General features: G+C 38.9%; 1 protein-coding gene across 1 annotated transcript in view; it reads right to left on the reverse strand.

The window, feature by feature from the left end:
• Positions 1–21,605, reverse strand: part of DOK6 (docking protein 6) — a 419,479-nt gene that overhangs the window by 76,726 nt on the left and 321,148 nt on the right. The window contains exons 6-7 of the mRNA XM_004279999.3: positions 20,559–20,697; positions 5,653–5,770 (exon numbers count right to left, since the gene is read on the reverse strand). Of these exons, the coding sequence (XP_004280047.1) occupies positions 5,653–5,770; positions 20,559–20,697 (257 nt within the window). The remainder of the gene's footprint in view (positions 1–5,652; positions 5,771–20,558; positions 20,698–21,605) is intronic.

The following is a 21,605-nucleotide window of genomic DNA, read 5'->3' on the forward strand; positions in this document are numbered from 1 at the left end:
ATCAGGTTGGCTGCTGTGCTGACACCGGGGGTCTGGAGCTAATTACAGATGTACCACGGGCGGAGGGAGCAGACAGTTCAGAGCTGGCATCTGAATATTAATCAGTTTAATGAAAGCAGAACTCCAAAAGTTGTCACCTTTACAAACGGCACCCCCAATCGTCCTTAATTCCGAGAGCGAAGTTGTTCAGGCTGTTCAAAAACGAGTCCCAGCCTATCCCATGGAGATTTGTGTAAAAAATAGTAATTAAATGTATCAGGGAAAGTTTAAGGATAACACACAGTCTCATAAGGCGGCGCATGGGGATCATTTCCAGCTCACATTCTCGATGCCCCCTTCTCATCATTGTAGCTTGTGGAAGAGCTCATCCCGGATGGAAGCATCAGGTGGAGAGGCAGAAACCCAGCATCTCACAGTATCTCCTGTGCTACCAAAGGAAAGACTGGCAGCAGCAAGTGTCTGTGTTCACTAACAACAATCCTAAAGCAAGGAACAGACACGCCAACAAAGGCCTGAGCCTGTGCACAGAGAAGGGCTGCTGGGACAGTGGAGTGGACGTGGCTCCTTTCACGACACTGGTTGAGAACTGTCCTCAGAGAGAAGACTGGCCTCGACGCCATCCCCTCCTTGTATCCTTTATAATGCATTTTCTAATACATTTTTGAGTTCATTGAAGACTCACAAGTGCCTCCTGTGAGCGAGCTTTGGTACCACCCATGGTCTTTACTAGTTTGATTTGTCATCTTTAATAAATGCTCTTGTCATCTTCACAAATCCCACTTTAAAGACCCTGCTCTATAGTCCATCATCTAAATAAGTAGAATGGCAATTAAAAGTCAAGGGGAGAGCCTTAAGTAAGAAAAACTCTGACCTCCTTACTGTAAGCAGCTCCTTTGCCCCTTTTCTGTTTCTTTTTCCCTGTTTTCCTTAGACCCTAGTCATAAAGATGAGATCAGGCAACATTTAACATAGCTCCTGGTTTCTGCTTTTCTAAATATACACAACACCTTACCTAACCTGTTGGTCCCTTTCCTGGATGAGAACGAGTAAGAATGAAGAATTAAGTAGTTAAAGAATGACTGACTCTCTACCCCTAGCTTCTTCCCCTTAGCAAATTTGCGGGTGGACCCTGCGGGGGCAGGTAGACCCCGTGGGCAAGACGCATCCCAAGGAAGATGGGAAGGAGTCAGCAGGCCTGCACACAGCGGAAAAATGATGAAGAATCTGACCTCCTGCCTTAATGATTAACTGAGATGGTTTCCCCTTTTTCCCTTTAAAAGCTGTCATGGCTGAGCAGAACCTTGGGAACTGGTCTCTGGACATGAGTCCACCATCTTCCCAGATTGCCGGCTTTTCTGAATAAAGTCCATCCTTCTCTACTGAAATTGCCTCTCGATTTATTGGCGGTTGAGTGGTCTTTTTCTTTCTTTCCCCTTCCTCCCTCCCTCCCCCCCTTCTTTCTTTCTGTCTCCTGCTTTTTTTGACTGTTCCTCATCCTCACAGCACATCTTCTGCTGAAGGCCTTGGAACTAAAATCACAGTTCTATCACTAGTAAAACAAATGATGTGTTTTGAGCATTCACTTTTGAGTCAAGAGTTCAAGATCATGTTTCCTTCCCTTTAACAGTTTATGTTTCCCTGAGTCTAGAGATAACATCTCTAGAATGTGTTTGTTTGTTTGTTTTGTGGTACGCGGGCCTCTCACTGTTGTGGCCTCTCCCTTTGCGGAGCGGCCATGGCTCACGGGCCCAGCTGCTCTGCGGCATGTGGGATCTTCCTGAACCGGGGCACGAACCCGTGTCCCCTGCATCGGCAGGCGGACTCTCAACCACTGCGCCACCAGGGAAGCCCTAGAATGTGTTTTGACACAAATGTTTTTCATAAATGCAGAAGTTAGAGAGACATAAATAAAAAATTACTTTCTAATACAAATCAATCATCCCGATTACCTGGTAAAAATCAAGAAAAGGAAAAGTATTTATTAACGACTTCTCCAGGAAGAGGTGACATAACCCATCGCAGCCATTTAGGGATAGAGATTTTAACAGCAGCTGCCTCGTACTTAGCTAGTGTGTACTTGTTAAAGAGGAATCATTCTGTTTCTCAATCTTTTTGACTCCAGAGAGCTAGAGCACACTGGGGAAACCATAACAGCTCATACTCTCAGAGCGCTGTTCTGGGAGTACCATGGAGAGATCTGCTATTGCACCTTTCTTCCAAACATTAGAGCAAACAAAACGCAGGATGTCAGTATTGATACGTCAATCTTTTACAGTGTATATTGCCTCTGTGGTTATAGACTGGATGACAGAAGTGAATACAGTAAAACCAAGTAAAGTGCAGTTTTGAGGGTGACTGGCAACTGAAGTTATAGGTAAGTCTTTATATGTAATGGATTTGTTTTCACACCAGGAATTTTTTTTCCGTTCCACTACGTGTGCTGCTTATTAATGAATTCCAATCTATTAAACTCTAAGCATATAAAACTTTCCCCCCTTTACCTTCTGAATGAAAGCCTGTTGAATTTAATTCATATTGATCTCAGCTTCACAGTTAGAATGTTAACAGTATGGTGAAAAAATTCTAACGGCGGATTTTTATTCCTCAATGCTACCTGCAGTTTACTTGATGATATATCACCAACCAACGCCAGAGTTTTCCTTTGACTCTGGAAGATCAATGATGATAGTTGCTTGACTATGTTCTCCTCTTTGTAAAGAAGAGGTGATGCCACTTCAAGGAGCACAACTGAGGGAGTGAGATGCAAAATAACCACTTTTAAATGTAGTTTAGTGAAAAAAATGCACCTGTGCGTGAAGGGGTGATGAGGTGGTTTCTATTTTGATTTTTCTTGATTCAGTAGTTTTATTCTGCCCTAATTCCATGAGGGCAGAGCCTGAGGAGATTACACCCCAGTAAAAAAACCATGGTCAAAGGCTCTGCCCCTCCACCTCTCTCAGCAGAACAAAAGGAGAACAAAATAAATCATTGTCAAAGTATCACTAACAAATTTATATCTATATTGACCTATATATCGTCTACCTACCTACAATCTATTTATCTATCTGTATCTCTATCTATATGATATAACCATAATATGAGGGGTATATAAAATGGCAAAATGTATTGCTCTAAGAAGTATGCAAAACAAAAATAAATGCACAGTAGAGTGAAATGTACTCTACATTGAGTATATTCTATATTTATCTGACTTACAGTAATTACCCTAATCAATGCATATTTTTTGTTACATAAAAACAACAACTAACGACCAAAGAAGAATGTGACATTGAGACTGAAGGGGTTCGGAATGAACCTCCCCAAAATGTGCCACTTTGGCGTGTGGATTATTTTGAGTTGAAGACAGTCAAGGTCCAAAAGACTCAGGAAGAGCTTTAACCTCTCACTTAATCGCCTAAAAGAATTCCGACAGGGGGCCTGGCTCAGACACAGAGATAACTTTATCTGAATGACCGATCAGTGTGGCAGGGCAAACAGTTAATTACCAAACATCTGCTCTTCTTATCGTCCTGTGACTCACCTTCCTCCCCTTGGAAGCCCCAGGCCCCTGTCCCTTCCCTTAGCTCAGGATATGCCATATAAGCCTCGGTTGCTAGACTTGCCTTTGGCTCTCATGGGACTCCCATGTATATAGAACAAATTGTTTTTCTCCTGTTAATCTAATGTTAATTTAATTATTAGTCCAGCCAAAGAACCTGGAAGGTTAGAAGGTAAATTTTACCTTGCCAACAAGATCATATAAATAAACAGTTCATCGTAATCAATAAGGCATTTGAAACCCGTAACTGGAAATTAATATTTGTGACATAAATCATAGAGAATTCTAATTAGTTATTGATTCTATTTTATTGTGTAAATCAATACTGTCCTCCAACAAGTCTCTGGCAATGTTTTCAGAAATTTAATGCATTCTGGTATTTTTTGTTGGGTGCTTATGACGTTATTTCTGAAGTTATCAGTCTAAATCTTAATGCTACCTTCAGAGAAAAGTTTTCTGTATGTTACCATGAAAACCACAGTCTTTTATTTGCTGGGATTACAAACCGACACCTTGTCAGAACCCAAAGTTTTCAGTACAGTGGTTCCAACCCATTTCCAATCTATTTGTATTAACATCTCGCTTTCTTTTTGCTTAGAAATTTAACTGTTTTTATTCTCTTATTCAAATATTCCATAGTTTTAGTTTTCTTCTATTGACTATCAATATTTACATATATATGTTTACGTTTAAATAAAAACAACCTTACGTTAAAGGCATATTTCCTAATTTTTCTAATCCCCGGAACAAGCAAGATTAGCTTCATAAGATCATGACTCGGGCGATTTTAGTGTGTGGTCACTGGCATTTGTGGACAGAAAAAACAGAATGGAAGCACGTCTCCTCTTTCTGACAAATGAAACTGTCAAAGCCGTTCCCCTCCTTTTCTCAATCCTCTAATCCTTGTGCCATTAAAGATTTTCTCATACAAATAAATAATACAAAAAGATAATAAGGATCTATTAAATACAGGTAGTCAAGTTGGTGATAAGAGGGTTCATTTAAAATATCAAATACAATTCTGTAAGTGACTAACGTGGTTCTGACTGCTTTTCCTTGCAGAATGTATCCTTAATCATTCATTCCCACTCATCAAATCCCATTATTCTAGCTTTGAAACTCTGGCAAGCAAATACTGCTTTAAAAATACACTATTTCAGTTTGCTTGTTACAGAAATTTTTCTTTTTTTGTCAAAACATTGAGTGTTGTTAATATGAGCAAAAGTTAATGTATGAAAAGAAAAATATTCTGAAAGGTTATGATGGCCATTCCTTCACCAGGTATTTATTGGGTACCTAGTATGTTCAAGCCTATTATGCTCAAAAAAGGTTTGGTGAGTGTTTTCAGCTGTGTTTTTTTAGCCTTATTTTTCCTAGTTCCTGCTTCCTCCTGTCTTGGTCAGCTGTTAGTTTCTTGCAGCTGAATATTTTATCTGAAGGTTAAGTTTATGAATTTAGGACAAAAGGGAAAAAATAGGAAGAAAACCACGGAAACTGAGTTCTGCTGCTGTCGATCAAATACCTGCTCTCTGTTCCTCTGATTCACCTGCCAAGCAGTCAGTCAACGCCTTATCGTTAGGAAAAATACAGAAGCAACAATACTTACACCTGTCTCCTTCTGCCCTGCACCCTCCCATATGGTTTCTATGTCAAGGCTTTGGCTAAACCTTAAAACTATGAGTAGGTTCATGCAGCATTTCATCACAGAGCTGGAAGTCAGCCTCCTGAACTGATATTCAATCCTATTACGGCAACAAGATGCTAAGTAAGAAATCCTTTGTAAAACACAGCATGAAACAGACCCTGGTATTAGCTACTTTTAGCTTCTGATAATATGTTTTGTATAATGTTTTAGTCAAATTCCTGTGCCAAAGCGGGTCCTCAGCCCTTGGTGATCTTTGGGATAATTTTTACCATGAGTCTATGAAATGATACCTTTAGCAAAGCCACGGTAAATCTCAGAGCTCCCACTGTGGCCAGTGACAGCTGATAACTGGAAATGGAGGAAAAGCAAGCAATGCAAATACAAAGCAATTTGCGTGGCTGGTGGTCCACCTGTAGGAAGCTAAAGCAGGTGCTTTATGGTTACTTGCCTTGCAAACTGTAGATTTCCCCAACGCTGTTCTGACGAGTGATGTGATGCCAGTATGCACTGCGAGGAAGAGATATTGATTTGGATAACGTCATTGGTTCAGTCAAGCTTGTCTGAAGCTAAAAGAAAAAGATAACGTGTGTTAGGCTTTATTTAAAATAGTAAACTGAAATGTGTTCTTTTAAAAGTTCAGCGTTAAACGTGGGTGACATATGATATAATGTTACAGATTCCTGCATTACCTGCTGTTTCAAATACCATTTTGGTTTTTTTGGAGGGGGGTGCGTGGTGCGCCGTGTGGCTTTCAGGATCTTAGTTCCCCGACCAGGGATTGAACCTGGGGCCACTGAAATGAAAGCTCTGAATACTAACCACTGGACTGCCAGGGAACTCCTAAGATATCATTTTAAAAAAAGGAAAATCATGACTGAAAAAATATGAAATGAACACTTGTAAGCAATTCATCTCACTCATTAATTAAGAAGGGAACAAAAAGATGGTCGACTGATTCCAAGGAGAGTTCAAAGGGCTTCTAGCTGGTCAGGAACGCTGTAAACAGCCACAGCAATAATCAATTACATTCCATCAGACACGTTTATTTGCATTTCTGTAAGCAAGAATTACCTGCATTGCTGATACTATCAGCTTTCTACAATTTATTGAATTGTAAAATAACTCAAAAAATGGAGGTGCAAGCCCTTTCAGAAACAGATACCCCCAAATGGTGCCAGACACAAGATACCATTTCTTTTTTTTTTTCGGTACGCGGGCCTCTCACTGTTGCGGGCTCTCCCGTGGCGGAGCACAGGCTCCGGACGCGCAGGCTCAGCGGCCATGGCTCACGGGCCCAGCCGCTCCGCGGCATGTGGGATCTTCCCGGACCGGGGCACAAACCCGTGTCCCCTGCATCGGCAGGCGGACTGTCTACCACTGCGCCACCAGGGAAGCCCAAGATACCATTTCTTTTTCACCCATTTCATTGTCTGTTGGGCTGCACCCCACAAGCCTACAAGCCCTGTGCTTGCCCAGCTTCAAGACCGAAGAAAGAGCCCGGAGCTGGCAACAGAGACATCAGTGGTTTAATGGATGGGGGAGCTTACATGTCTGAAGCAAGGTCCTGGAGTGACACCGTACCATGTGCCGCCGCAAGTCAGGCAGGATGTGGCAGGACATGGCGGCAGTCTTTGCTGTGGGAGGGGGATTGCCACTTATATGGGGATTGACGTCAGGTGGACTCATTAGTTACCAGGGAAACCAGCGGAGGGAATGCACCTCCCCGCCCCTTTGATAAGAACAATCACCAGCTGGGACCTGGGGCAAGTACGCAGGAAGGTCTGTCCTATGCATAGGGTGTAGGTGAAGCAGGCCCTGGTCGGGCAGGGGATAGACAGAGAGCAAGAGAGCAGCCATCCTGAGTGGCCTGAACATACAGCGTCTTACAGTTTTTCCTGACACCCGCTCCCACCCTTCCCCAATGGCTCTTTCCTCAAATAGATCTTTTTCCTTGCTCCTGCAATAGGAGTTTGTACATATTAGAAAAAGTGTTTTCCCTGAGAAGTTCTGTGATAAAAGTGTGGTATGTTTTCTTATTTGAAAGATAAACTGTAAGGTTAGCTACAGAGATCCACACAACATCCCATCAGGTGATGCTCAGACACGTGATTAGTTCAAATAGAAAAATACTTTACATTGCATTTTCAGGAAAGAAATTTATTTTTACTGATTCACAGTTTTTAAAAAAATATCCAGAAATGGTTTTGTTTGGCCTTCGTGCACATTTCTCTGATGTAATCCGAGCAAACGTGCACTTTCTGACAGTGGGCAATCCTCTAATTAATAACATCTCAGGGCTTCCCTGGTGGCGCAGTGGTTGAGAGTCCGCCTGCCGGTGCAGGGGACACGGGTTCGTGCCCCGGTCCGGGAAGATCCCACATGCCGCGGAGCGGCTGGGCCCGTGAGCCATGGCCGCTGAGCCTGCGCGTCCGGAGCCTGTGCTCCGCAATGGGAGAGGCCACAGCAGTGAGAGGCCCGCGTACCGCAAAAACAAACAAAAAACAAAACAAAAAAAATCTACACATCTCACAAAGCCCAGAGCCCAAGAGGATGATTTTGGGCCCAAGTGTGCCCTATGGATATTCAGTTAATACCTTTATCTGAGCATCATACAGATAAGAGTTATGCTGTCTTCTAGTGGATAAGAAAGGAAACCCCAAAGCAAAGAACCTCATATTTAGAAGACTCTTAAAGATATAAACAAGGGTTGGCAGCTTCTGCTCACTCCCATTTAGGCAATACGTAAATATACAGATGTCAACATCTGATATGAGTGTACGATCTCAAAGAGGAGATCATTTCCTGCTGCAACCCGCTTCCCTCCCCTTCCCTAAACTTCAGAAAACTCTTTTGAAAACTTTTGGTTGAAAGGTAGTTGTTAGGAAAGAATTCTTCCTGGGCCAGTCGTGGTTCTCTGCATTTCTTGTGACAACTTTTGTTCCTTACTATTATTTGCTTGTGCAGCAAACAGGCCTGGAAGAGAGTGTCTTTCTCCAGGGTGGAGGACATATTTGTTTCCTGACCAGGAAAATACAGATACTGTCTTCTTCCACGTTGAAGGCTGGACAGGTTTGCTAGCGGCCACCTTATAAAATTAGGAGTTCCTATGAAACCAAGCAGGACCCTGTGGGGCCCTCCTGGGTACCAAAACCTTTCCGTGTCTTGTTTGTAGGAAAAAGGCTTTCGGTCTCCTAGACATTCCCTGGGTTCCAAAGGGCGGATTCAAACGGTTACTAATTAGGCGAGTGAGGGAAGGCAGAAACAAAGTAAAGGCAGTCCAGAAACAATAGTGCAGCCGTTCCCTCTACTGAACTACCTAGCATAGGCCCTGTTTACTTACATGCACCTGGACAAAGACAAAGGACGATCTCATACCCCAATTTATTCAATATATCCACATTGAAAGGCTTTTGAGTTGTTTCTGCTCTTCTGATACTAAAACGAATAGATCCCAATATTAAAGAATTTTGAGAAACTGTAGAAAAAAACATTTCAGTCAGTATTCCATCCAAGGATTTAGTATGCACAAGTAGAGTTATGATCGTGGTTTCCCAAAGAGTCTCAATGCTCCTAATATTATTTGACATTTACATTTTTATTTAAAAAAGCATCAAATTCTCTTGGAGCTTAAAAGGAATTTTGCCTGTTTCTGTAAGTCCTTTCATATCTCCAACTTACATACTTGGGTTTTAAAATTTATTTAAAGAATTTATATTTTTCAGTTTTTCTTATATTTTCTTATACTTTGCTTTTATCCTAATTAACTTCCACCTTCTGTCTGTCTTGTTTTCTTGGTCTTTTCAATCTTTTCAAGTTGAATATTTCCATTTCCATTTTTATTTGTTTATTAATGAAAGCATTTCCTTCCAAATGCCACTTTGTCCACATCACAGTGGCTTGTAAGTAGAATAAAAATCATTCTTTTCTAAATTATGTAATTGTGGTATTATTTCCTATTTTATATGGGAGATTGCTTGTGTACATTTTGTTGAGATATTGCTTTTTTGTGCATATTTTATTAATTTTCATTTAATAATGCATTGTGGTCAGATAATATGGCCTGAGTAGTTTCTATATATTGAAGTTTATTTTTATCTAATATATGACAATTTTTGTAAATGTTTCATAGGTACTTGAAAAGATGCACAATGAATGTAGTCTTTCTCTCTCTACACACACTATTCACTCAATTTCCTTCTCCATATATTCAAAAAAAACTAAATCTACTTTATCAAATATGAAGGAAAGTGTTAATTTCGAATTACTAATTAACATGTTTCTGTCCATTTCCTCTTGTATATTTAAGTACTCTTATAAAATAGTACTTAATGAAAACGGTATTTTATTGACACAAAAAGCTTCCTGACTGTTTTATGGTTCTTTAACTTATTTTCCCATTCTTTAGCTATATTTTAAAACTCCACTTGCAAAAGTTCTCCCTGTCCCAGGGTTCAGCCTAACCTCCGTCTTTTCACCTCCACTCTTCCACATAAATGGGTCAGTAATCTCCCCTTCTTTCTTAGCACGTCTGGGCTTCTTTTCCAAGAAGTGGTGTTGTCCATCATCCATTCATCTCTCCTTTGTTTCATCTGCACTTGGTCTACTAGAAATTCCTAGGCATTTACAACATATAGATAATAATACCACTTCCCTATTTTCAGCCAAATTCAAATATTCTACACCTTTATCTTCTTTCAGTCATTTTTCCTGGCATTTGGCCCAGAGATCATTTATTTTATCTAGTCAAATCCTCATAAAATTTTTGGGAGACAGGAAAGGGATGAAATATCCCTCTTTAAAATGAGAGGGGGCTGAGGCTTTGAGGTATGACCTGACTTTTCTAAGGAAGTGGAAGCATGAGACTAGAATCGTGCTTCTGCTCTGTCCTGTGATTTTTCTGAGCATCAAGAGATTCTGTTTAATGACTTTCAAATGAAGTTTCATCATAAGTAATATTAGATACTGCATTATTTTTTGTGGAGGATTGAAGATGGCTTCAAATTCTTGGAAAGCCTGCATTCAGAAATAGGGCATCTAGGTTCCAGACCTTTACATCTGGGCTTCTGGACTGGTTGGTGACTGCTCTGATTAATAACAGCTGGTAGATGTGACATTTTGTTTGTTTCGGCCATGCCCTTTGAGACCTTTATGGCCGTTTCTCCTTCTCTCCCTTGTTCTGAGTCACCATGTGAGTCACACTGCTCTGAGGCTGCCATGGTATGAGGAAGCCCAAGCTCACTGTGTACACTGGCCATGTAATTCGAGGTTAGACTCTTTCTTAGAGAATCCAGCCATTTTCATCTTACAGATGGAAAATCAAAATCCAAAAAAAATTCAAGGATTTGCTCAAGGCAAAATCCTAACTCCAGAAGCTCCAATAGAAAACAGTCCCCTTGACTTCTGAGTCCACTGCTCTTTAGACTCCAATGCTGATCTCTCCTGGGAAGATGAGCTTCCTCCCCACATACGACAACGTGTGACAACACAGCCTTGTACTTTGACAGAACCTGTGCCGCCAAGAAGCAGCAGGAAGGGCCTGACAACTGCTAGAATTTCTGTGAACACACAGGCTACCAGCACCTCTTCTCGCTTTTACCACAATCGTTATCCAGGTTATGCTACTGCCTTTTGCAATTTCCCTTTGCTGTTTTGGGACTCTGCTGGCCCTTGTGATAAACCTTAATGCTAATTTGTGTTCACCTACATAAAATTCATATGTATTAAAAAAATGGTTCAAAAAAATCAATTCTGGGGAATTCCCTGGTGGTCCAGTGGTTAGGACTCTGCACTTTCACTGCTGAGGGCCCCAGTTCGATCCCTGGTCGGGGAATAAGCTGCGTGGTGCGGCCAAAAAAAAAGAAAAAAAGTATTGAAAAAAATAATTAAAAAATCAATTTTCCTTTTGCTCTGTCTCTCCCTAATTATTGCCTAGAATTTAAAAAATCATTTTAGCACTCAAGACACAAATCTACATAATTGGGAGAGGAAAAAGTCAGCATTTATAGATTAGCATTTATGAGTCATTCTCTATGGGCCTGGCCCTGTGCAAACTGGTTTCATAGGTTATCCCATTTAATATCCACATAAATTGTCAACACATATGCCATCTGAACTTTACAGACAAGGAAAATGAGGCTCAGAGGGGTCACGTAATTTGTTCATCCTGCCATAGCCAGTGGGTAATGTTTCTGAAGCTCGGAGCCCATGACGTTCTTCCCTCTTTACCGCACTCACTGTAAAATAAATTATTGGAACCCTCTATTCAAAGAGCAGGTTAGGTGAGAATTACACCAACTGGGTCTATTCCACTGGATCAAGGCCGGAATGCGAGTGCCTCTTTGCTATGTTCAAGACAGAACACCACAATCTGTGTGGCAAAATCACGGAGTTAAGTCCATGGGCTTTGCTGTCAGCGACCTGTTGTCAAATATCAACCCCACAGCTGCCTAGCCTTCTGACTTCAGGAAAGGTACTTAAACTTTTTTTTTTAAGATTCAATTTTTCCTTGTCTCTAAAGTTAATATAATGTGCCTTAAGTGTTGTTATAAGTATTTTATAAGATGATGCTTTTAGAGTGAAAAGCACAATGCTTGTCATGCCTGAAGTGCTCAGTAAACACAGCTGCACCTTTCCTGCTGCTACTGCACAGAGAGGTGGCTTAGACCAGTGGTGTCCAAGTCTCCATGTGGTCAAGATGTGGAGATTTGTCCAAAATGAGCTATCAAAGGAACGACAAAGGAGGCAGACACATCTACTTGGATCTAAGTCTAAAAGCTTAATAGAAGTAAAAAAAACTAGTAATGTGAGTCAGGAATAGGTGGTCAGTATGGGCAGGTGGGAGGGGTGGAAGACAGAGGGGAGACAGGTGAGCAGAGTGCGTGTATGTTTGCACATACGTGTACTATCAGCTGGGAAGAGACAGACACAGCTTTTCTGTATGAAGAGAGTTAAAGAATGCCTCATACGGGTGGATATGTCAACATGGGCCCTGGTTTGTCTGAGACAAGAGAAAATGGGCTGGGAAACACACTGTAGGTAAGAAGCACTGCAAAAATACAGGTGGTTGGGAAATATGTTAATGTGACATGTGTGTCAGTGTAAGAAAAAACAGTGCTGCTTAATAAGGAAATGCTCAACACCAGTGCACTCCTGGTCGAGAACATTTAGTTTTACTTGTCTTGGAAAACAGCTCATGAAACTTGAAAACTGTATGGAAACAGAAGCCCAGGAGAGCATTAGCCAGCCAAGCTTGGATTGGCACTGTTTGGATTTGTTCAAACAGTCCTCTGAAGTTGGAAGGTTTATGGACAATTGGCTTCTCACAGACTTGACTTAATTTTCAATAGGGGACACCTTACACTTAATCTTCCATTTTATTCAAGATAAATGGGAAAAAAAAAAAAGAAGATATCTTGCTGAGTTTGTACCAGACTAACAAATAAAATGTAGTTCATATAGTCATGTAGTGGAAGTTGCTAGGTGACATTTAAAATTGGACTTTGTAGAATATCATTTTCATTAACTTGAAACAAAACGGATGTCTTTATTATATATTTTAAACCATGTATTGACCAAAGTACTTTCACAGAGAGTGAAAAAAGCTGGATTTTGGAATAACATCAGAAATTATTACAAACATCTACATAAATACTTTAAGTATTAAGTACAGGTATATTCTTACCTGTACTCAGTAATGATTTTAAGAATATATATTCTCTATCTATCAATCATCTGTCTATCATCTGTAAGCAGATACATTTACAGAGACACCCTTTGAATATAAGGAACATGCTGAATACATATTAAAGCATTAAATTTCATAAATAAAATTTTTTCTGTCATTTGATTTTGAAATATATAAATTTCTAGAGGCTATAATAAGGTTTATGTAATTAATTTCCAATGTCTGCATATAATAAAAACTGGGATGAACTTTAGTGGTGGTTATACAATTTTACCCATTTAAAATTAAAGGTTTTTCTTTTGCCATTTTATGAATCAGCTAATAATTATTGACCTTTTAGTAAAGACCAGGTGGCATTCTAACACTCTGAAGTAGATATTATTGATCCTTCTTCCTCTTTTAAGAAGAGGGAGCTAAGGCACAGAGGGGGTAAGCGACTTGCAGGAGGTCACACAGCTCTGCTTGTCTTTCCCTAGAGTCTACCTGGTTACCCACCATGCAATGCTGCTTCCACCTAATGTGTATGCATTCACTGAATACATCCCAGAATGTGATGTATTGTCTTTCCCTAGAGTCTACCTGGTTACCCACCATGCAATGCTGCTTCCACCTAATGTGTATGCATTCACTGAATACATCCCAGAATGTGAACTATGTTCACATTCTTTGAAAGCATTCTTAATTATCTTTCCATGCAATGCTTACATCAATTTCTTAGATTTTAGTTTGACCACTATTGGCCTAAGTGTTTCCCTATTTTACAGCACTATGCCAAAGAAGAGTCAGTCTGATTCTTTGGGTTGTATGTGTATATGTCATATATGTTTTTATGCTGAGTCATCTTGATTGATTTTTGACATCTGTTTTGTTTTTTTTTTAAGGAAATTATTCTTGTAATTGCCAAGAACAGATTGTATGACCTTCAATAAATAAGATTACCACAGTTTAAAAGTAATTTTTTTTTGTAATTTCCTTACTATTGTTCCATTCTAGCAGTACAAATAAAAGAAACAAAATTGTATTTTTTTTTTTTGCTGTACGCGGGCCTCTCACTGTTGTGGACTCTCCCATTGTGGAACACGGGCTCCGGACGCGCAGGCTCAGTGGCCATGGCTCACGGGCCCAGCCACTCTGCGGCATGTGGAATCTTCCCGGACTGGGGCACGAACCCGTGTCCCCTGCATCGGCAGGCGGATTCTCAACCACTGCGCCACCAGGGAAGCCCTATTTTTTAAACATAGAAGTCGAAATTTTTCATATTGGGCACTTATCTTCCTTATACATTATCAGTTCTAATCAAGTTGATTAAATATTATACATAAATATTATATATTGATATAATGCTTTTTTGAAGTGACATCTAGAGTATCCACAACAAATTTTAAGGGAAAAAAACATGATCTAAATAAAATATTTACTATTACACTGTGTCTCCGCACCACGTATTAGAAAAATTACACATTGCCTTCTCGTCATTTCCATCTCATTTGTGTATTTACTGCAGACAGAAATGTATATTTTCTTTGTTCTTGTGTGTTTGTTTAGAGACGAAATTTCCTTTAGTGTTCTGAAACATTAGGAACACAGGCCCACTTTAGTTATCAGCTATAATAATTTGTTCTAATTGAGTGAGCTTGTGTTAGTTTAATCAGTGTCTGTCAATCAGTAAAAGAAAATTTCACAAAAATGCTAATGGCATTTCCCAGCAGGGAACTGGTCATTGTCAGTAATAATAAAGGTCTTGTCTTTTGGTTAATAATTGATAATATTGAGCAATAGAATCAAGACTAGAACTTTGAAGGATGAATTCATTAACGGATATTCCTATATATTGGATATAACATACCACTTGCAATCACAAATCACACATTTAAACTTCTCATAGAATCCTGTAAACTTCTATGAATATACCTAGAAGAGAGACTGCAAGAAGTGTTAACATTTTCCTGTGTGTGGCTCACGAGATTATGATGTTTCCAAATTCTTCACCTTTTCAGTATGGGAAAACTAGTTTTGTTTGTTTGTTTGTTTTTTCCCCATAGCTGATAGAGATTCCTGTAAAATGTGGGTATGAAGAATGCTGTCACTCAAAAGGAAGCCAAACTACCTAGGATACATCCCATTCTGGAAGCTTTCTTATTCCTTCAAAAGTTATAAATGAGCACATAGTGCTCATGGTCTTGTTAGATATACTTGAAAGGAACTGAAAGATATAATTTAGCTACAGTTGGGAATAACAGCTTAGTGTCTTCAGAATACTCACAACAAGTATTACGGCATTTTATACACTCTAAGATACCATCATTAGAAAGCCAGCGTGATTTTATGTAGCACTACAAAAGAACAGTGCTGCTAATTAAACTGTAACTCCCATCTGACTAGAGAGATGTTAAACTGTGAAAAAGATGTGCATCTTGGAATTGATGCAGTGGAATAGCATTTCCTCGTTCATGCAACTATTTAGACAAAAAATAATTTCATAGGCTGGTAGCAGTCAATACTCGGGTAAGATTTACGATCAAGTATAAATCTAGAAGGGCAAATACGCTAATTTCGAGTCGCAGTCTAAGCTAGTTGTACATAAAGCCAGCTTTGTTCTCTCTCCCCCTCTCCTCTTCTCTCTACTCTGCCCTCCCCAGAGACAGGGAGGCATTAGACCCACCTCCATGCCTATAGGGCAGTAGGTAGAGTCAAACAATGCTGCTTCCTCACCAGAAATTTCTTTTCATCTTACATTATAAAAGGAAATAAGATCATTTGTTTTTAAATGATTACTGTTCAAAAGGTTTATTGTTTTGGGAACAGTACAAATTTTTTAGTTTGTTAAATGTGCGAGGTTACTTTTGTTTCTTGTATTTCTAGTAACAAGGGCAAGTAAAATGACAAATCTTAAAGAAAACAATTTGTTTTCTAGGGAAGAAGTTCTATGTGAGACTCTGCTATTTGTTTTTCTCCAACCATTAGAGCTTAGGAAAACCAAAGAACTGACAGCTTTGGACAGCAGTGCCTTCAACAAGTCTTGCCAGTGTTGTTTTTTAGGCATTAGAAGTGGGTTTGCTATCTTGCAGGTGTTTCAATAACACTGAAGCTATTTGTCCTTAAATTGTGTCCAGAGCTTTTCTGGTGACCAGGAGGCAAGAATTACTGGAAACAGGTGCATTCCAGACACTATGCTTTTAAAGGACACACTGTAATTCTTGTTATGGGAGACCGTTCCCTTTCAAATCACTTACAATATTACAAAGGTACTAACGACCCCCTCCCCCACTTCCTTTACTTATTTTTGATAAGATATCAGGAAAAATCTGTGTTTTAAAAATTACATTTATGTCGTGGACCTGTGCCCTGTGGACATTTCATAATACTTGTAAAGCTTAAAAACATAAAAAGCAAATTAAAAAAGAAGTTTCTTTTGTATTATTTGTGTTTGTTTTTGTGTGTGTGTTTGTGTTGTGTGTGTATGTGTGTAGAGATCCACGGAAATCCAAAATTAAATTATTTCAGGTCTTGTTGAAGATGAAATCAGCCTCCACTCACCCTCAGGGGGCTAAGCCATGCTGGCACATTTGCAATGTGCTTTCTGATGAATGGCTGTTCACCAAGACAACGAAAACTTTCCTCGATAATGTTGCATGCAAGGCAGAGCACCTGTAAATGCTTTTGGCAACAGAATTCGAAGAACTTGGAGGGTTCTAAGAACATGAGCTTTATGAAATGGAAACAAATTCTAGACATGCCATTTGTTTAACTATCTAGTTTTAATAATTTCCTCAAATATTTGAATCTTAGTAATCTCAGACAGAGTTCCAGTTTAAAATTTATTATCGTGGCTTAATTCTCCCATGTACCCCCTTACAAAATTCTCTTTTAAAATAAGGCTAGTTTTGAGTTAGTAAGTAAAGAAAATATAGGACTATTTAAGATCACTCTCTGTTACTATCATGATCATTTTCCCTTTCTTATCTGGACTTAAGAGTGAGAAGCTGAAGCTTTACATCCGAATGGAAAAAGGAAGAGTGTCTTCTTGTACTGAAGAAATCATTCTCCATGGAGCTTTGACTGAGGACCTTCCAATAAGTTGATTATCCAAGAAATCAATCAGGCTCTACTGTCATGACAACATAAACAAGACCAACTGGTGTTTTTAGTATAGTTGAATCAAAATTTTGTAATGGCATTTCTTAACCATCTGATTTAATTAGTTACATTAATAAAGCATGGAAAACTTGAGATTTCAAGGAGTAAAAGGAAAAAGATAAGCTTACTCAAAATTACAAAATTTTGATCCCACAAAATTCTGGGCCACTTGAGAGAAGGAACATTGTTGTCCTTTTCTTGTTTTCCCTACCACCCCGCAGCGTTTTGAGCACGGAGTAATAAATGTATTATTTACAAACCTGTGAATGGAGTTAATAAATGGCCAACTTATCCTTTAAAACTTCTTAATGGAGTCAGTTAATATTCATTCATTCTTTCATTATCTTTCTCAGTGAAGGAAATGTAAGTACACACCTCTAACAGCCTTACCGATATAGCGATTCTTTTTATCCAGTTCTCCACAGTGCAAGTGAACTGTTTTATGCACAATGCTTTTCTAGATATCAGATTCTTCAAACAAGAATAGAAACATTGCCTAACTCAGATTATAGAGATATATCAAAATATGTTTATTCATGTGTTCCCTAGGAAGGATGGTGATAAATGGGGCAAAACAAAGTTTTACATGCATATAATGCTGAAAGATATATTGAATTCTTTCTCTTATAGTTAAGAAACGGTTGTTGAGACATTATTTCTCATTCAAGTTTATCTATAAAGCCAGTAACACTCTGAAATCATCTCTTTTTTAAAGGATGAAAGTAAATACTTCAGTTGCCTGAACGACGATGTTTGGGGGAATTCACTGCTTGTATAGCTTCTTGGTAATCTTGTAAAATCTTTTTAAAACATTAAAAATGTATAAACATTTTCTATCTGATCAATATTTATCTTCCACGGCTTGGTTTTAAAACTGGAAAGCCAATGAGCAGTGTTATCTTCTTATTTTGCAGTGAATACATAATAAACAAAATGCAACATTTTTATATCTTAGGTAGGTTTTCCGGTACTTTTCCAACTCACAAGTTACACTATTGCCTATTTTATGGCACAAACCTTTGTTTTATTTTGTATAAATCAATTAAGAGTTAGAGGGTATTTAAATTCTATTCCATACTTTTTGGAATTTCTTTTTTAAAAAGAGATTTGTGCATGTAGAGGAGGTCTCTTAAAAGAAAAAGAAAAGGTATCTGGGAGACCTGGAAATCTTTGCTTACAGCCCTAGAATTTGGGGAATTGGGGCAGTTCTCAAGTTGTGGTAGCATGCCCTTGGAAAAGCATCATTAGTTCAACTTATTCTACAGAATGTACTACCTATGGAGTAATTTAATTAGTATCAATATTATCCTTCAGAGAAAAGCATAGCTTTGCAATCACTGTTGAAATTAAACCAAAGACTCCATTTACATGTATGCACCAAGCTGATGGAGTCTCTGATTTTGTGATTTTCAGAAACATTTGGTTTCTTTGTTAAGCCATACTGAGCCTGCTATTTAAACACCTGCGCCCTTTCCCTTCCATCTCCGAGCACCCAGATCCACGGTGTACCCAAATCCTGGCTTTCCACTGCCTGAGATCTTAGTAGGTGGACCTACCATCTCTAACTCCTTCACAGCAATTGCTTCACTCCACTCCCTGGACTTGCTTCTTAGTGGCACAGGATAAGATAAACATACAACCACATCAAAAGCAAATGTAAATTGAATTTTGTTTTGCAAATGTTTTGGCACAAGATTGTTAGACACACTTGTAAAGGATTGGAAGACATTACGTAGCTATAGTTGGGAATAAAAATTTAGTGTCTTCACAAACATTGCAAGTCTTATCATTATTCAACATCACCATCATAATAATGAAACTTTCATAGTACTTTCTGAGTGCCAGGTCTGTTCTTAGCACTTTATATATGTTAATGCACAGATACCTCATTGCAGCCAAATAAGTAGAACTCTTGTATCCCCATTTTACAGATAGAGGAAAATGAGACATTTAGAAGTTAAATAACTTGTTCAAGATTATACAGACAGTGCGTGGTAGAACGGGGATGGGAACCCAGTACACTGAGTGCTCTCCTTACGGCAGACAATCACAGTTGCGTGAAAGAGCTCTTGAAATTCCCTTTATGAAATACAATTTAAATGACTCACTTATGAGCATTTTGCCCGTTCAGAACAACTAGAAGTAAAGAACTACCGCTGTTGACTAACAGCAAGTGACATCACAGTTGTTCATTTTGGCTGAAAATTAACATCAGCAGATTGTAAATATGGGCTGATAATGAATGTTCAAGATTCTGAAATAATTTGAAGTTTGGTAGTTACATTTTTTTCACCCGATTTAAGCCACTAGAAAAATGTCATATTAATTAGATAATTGTTACAATAATTTAAATTTAACCCAAATCTTTCTAGAAGACGAAATCATACCAACCTCCTACTGATGCTTCATCAATTAACCCCATAGTCTCATGTTAATAATCCTATTAACGTTCAAGTTACTCTTTCACCCCCACTGAAGGCCAGATGTAAGCCTGATTTGCACTTGCTGCCCTTAAGTATTAGGAGGGCTTTTTAAACCATACCCTAGATAGAGAAAAATGTGTATGTAGTATTGACAAAATCTGAAATGTATTAAAAATAATGTAAAATCATTTGCTAGACTATTTTTTCTTCTTACATTTAAAAGATAATTTTATACTTCAAAATATTATGTATTTGAGAATTTTAAAAGTCAAAACTAAAATAATACTAGATAGAAAGCCCCATAGTCTTAAAATGGAATAGAATTATGAAAGTTTTTCTGGGTAGTGACCCACCTATTTCCCAAAGCTCCACTTGTCCTCTCATAGATGGAATCTAATGCATCCCTATAAATTCTGAAGAAAGAGAATATTGACCTATTAAAATTACAGCCGATAATAATTCCATTGTTTGCTTTTCAAAGAAGTTAGTAGTAAAGCTTATAATTTTTTTTAGCTACTTGTAAAATTTGCTATTTCAGATTCTTTATTAAATTATTTCTTAGCTTGACCCTGAAACTATAGCATAGTTCCATGACAGGATAACAGATAGCTGGTAAACAGTATAAGCTCCTTTTGCAAACATTTTAGTATCGACTCTGAAACACGGACAGAAAGAGCTGGAAGTTTCAGAGAATCTAGGATAAATACAAAGACAAAAAGAAAAGTGTAATCCTTTCTGGTAGAAACCTATTTTCCTCATTATTTTGGTCCACATTTGCATCTCTGATTGTCCAACTACATGTGGAGAGATGCAGAGAGCACTGCTTCTTGTTTCACTCTCTGTGCACTCCACTCCTCTCTGGGTAACTGTGGTAACAGGTCATAGGTACATACACGAAGTGCATGGCTAGCGGCCACAAATAGCTTCTTTCGTCATATGCTGAAGAGGATATTAGAAAGATGAGGTTCAGTAACTGGGACAAGCTCTCGGGGCTGGGATGGGGTTGGACGCTGGGGCGCTGTCATGAAAGGACCCACATACACACGATGTGCATCAGACCTCAGTGACATTCATTTCCAAGCTGTTAGGTTACCAAGGAAGGAGCCTTACCCGGGCCTTCTGCTCCATTTCTAGCATTAATCTTTCATGTTGCTCAGCTATGGCCAGTGTCGCAGAATGGACCTTCTGATAGATCATTTCTCCTTCCCTTGTTTGAAAAGTGAATAGTCCTTCTCCTGTGTCACACATTCTGTGAGGATAGAGATAGGGAAAGAGATGGGTCTTCATGTGTTCAAGTGCGTAACAGTTCTCCATGTAAAAGATGCCCTCACCCTGTCATCCCCTCCACCTTGATTTTCATAGGAGCAAGTGAACCAGATTCATCCTTGACCAAACCAACCAAGGAACCAACCAACCAACGCATCTTTAAAAGGTGCATGAGAATGAAACTAAGGGTGGAAATCCATGCACATTTGGATTTTTAAAGATGAAGTGTTCACAACAGTGTGAAGAAACAGACAAAAATGCTGTCAGTTATTACAGTGCATGTCTTACCAATATTTAAAGAATCAAAGCAAATAGTTGTTTTCTTTAACAGCCTTCACTCTGATATCATAGCACTGTCTCCTATGACTTGATAGCTCTTGAAACGTTAAGAACTTAAGAAAAAATCTGCAATTTTATACTCATGTAGTAGGAACCAAGGAGAAGATTTTTTTAGTTTAAGGATTTGCATACATAGTTTGAAGCTTTTACTTAAACTGAGGAATCTTTACGTAAATCTAAGTATAGCCTAAGAAATAACATGGCAGAGAGGAGACTCCGTTTGGATGTGAGAGTATCTGTCTGAACTTGGCCCTGCCACTTACCAGCAGTGTGACCTGAAGCAAGCTAACTTGCCTGTACCCCCTTCGCACAATCTCTAACAGGAAAAATAACAGTACCCAGCTCATCAGATCCTTACGACAGTGGAGAGACTTGATACAATATTTATAGTGTTCCTTAGCAGATATTAAGTGCTCAAAAATGTTAGTTATCATTCTTTTCATCATAGAGATAGTATGGCACTAATCTCAATATCCACCATAGAGAAGTGCTTGGCTTAAATATAATATTTTTATCTGATGGACTATTATACAACTGTTACTATGTCATTTC

Source organism: Orcinus orca, chromosome 15, assembly GCF_937001465.1.
Source record: "Orcinus orca chromosome 15, mOrcOrc1.1, whole genome shotgun sequence".
NCBI classification, from domain to species: domain Eukaryota; kingdom Metazoa; phylum Chordata; class Mammalia; order Artiodactyla; family Delphinidae; genus Orcinus; species Orcinus orca.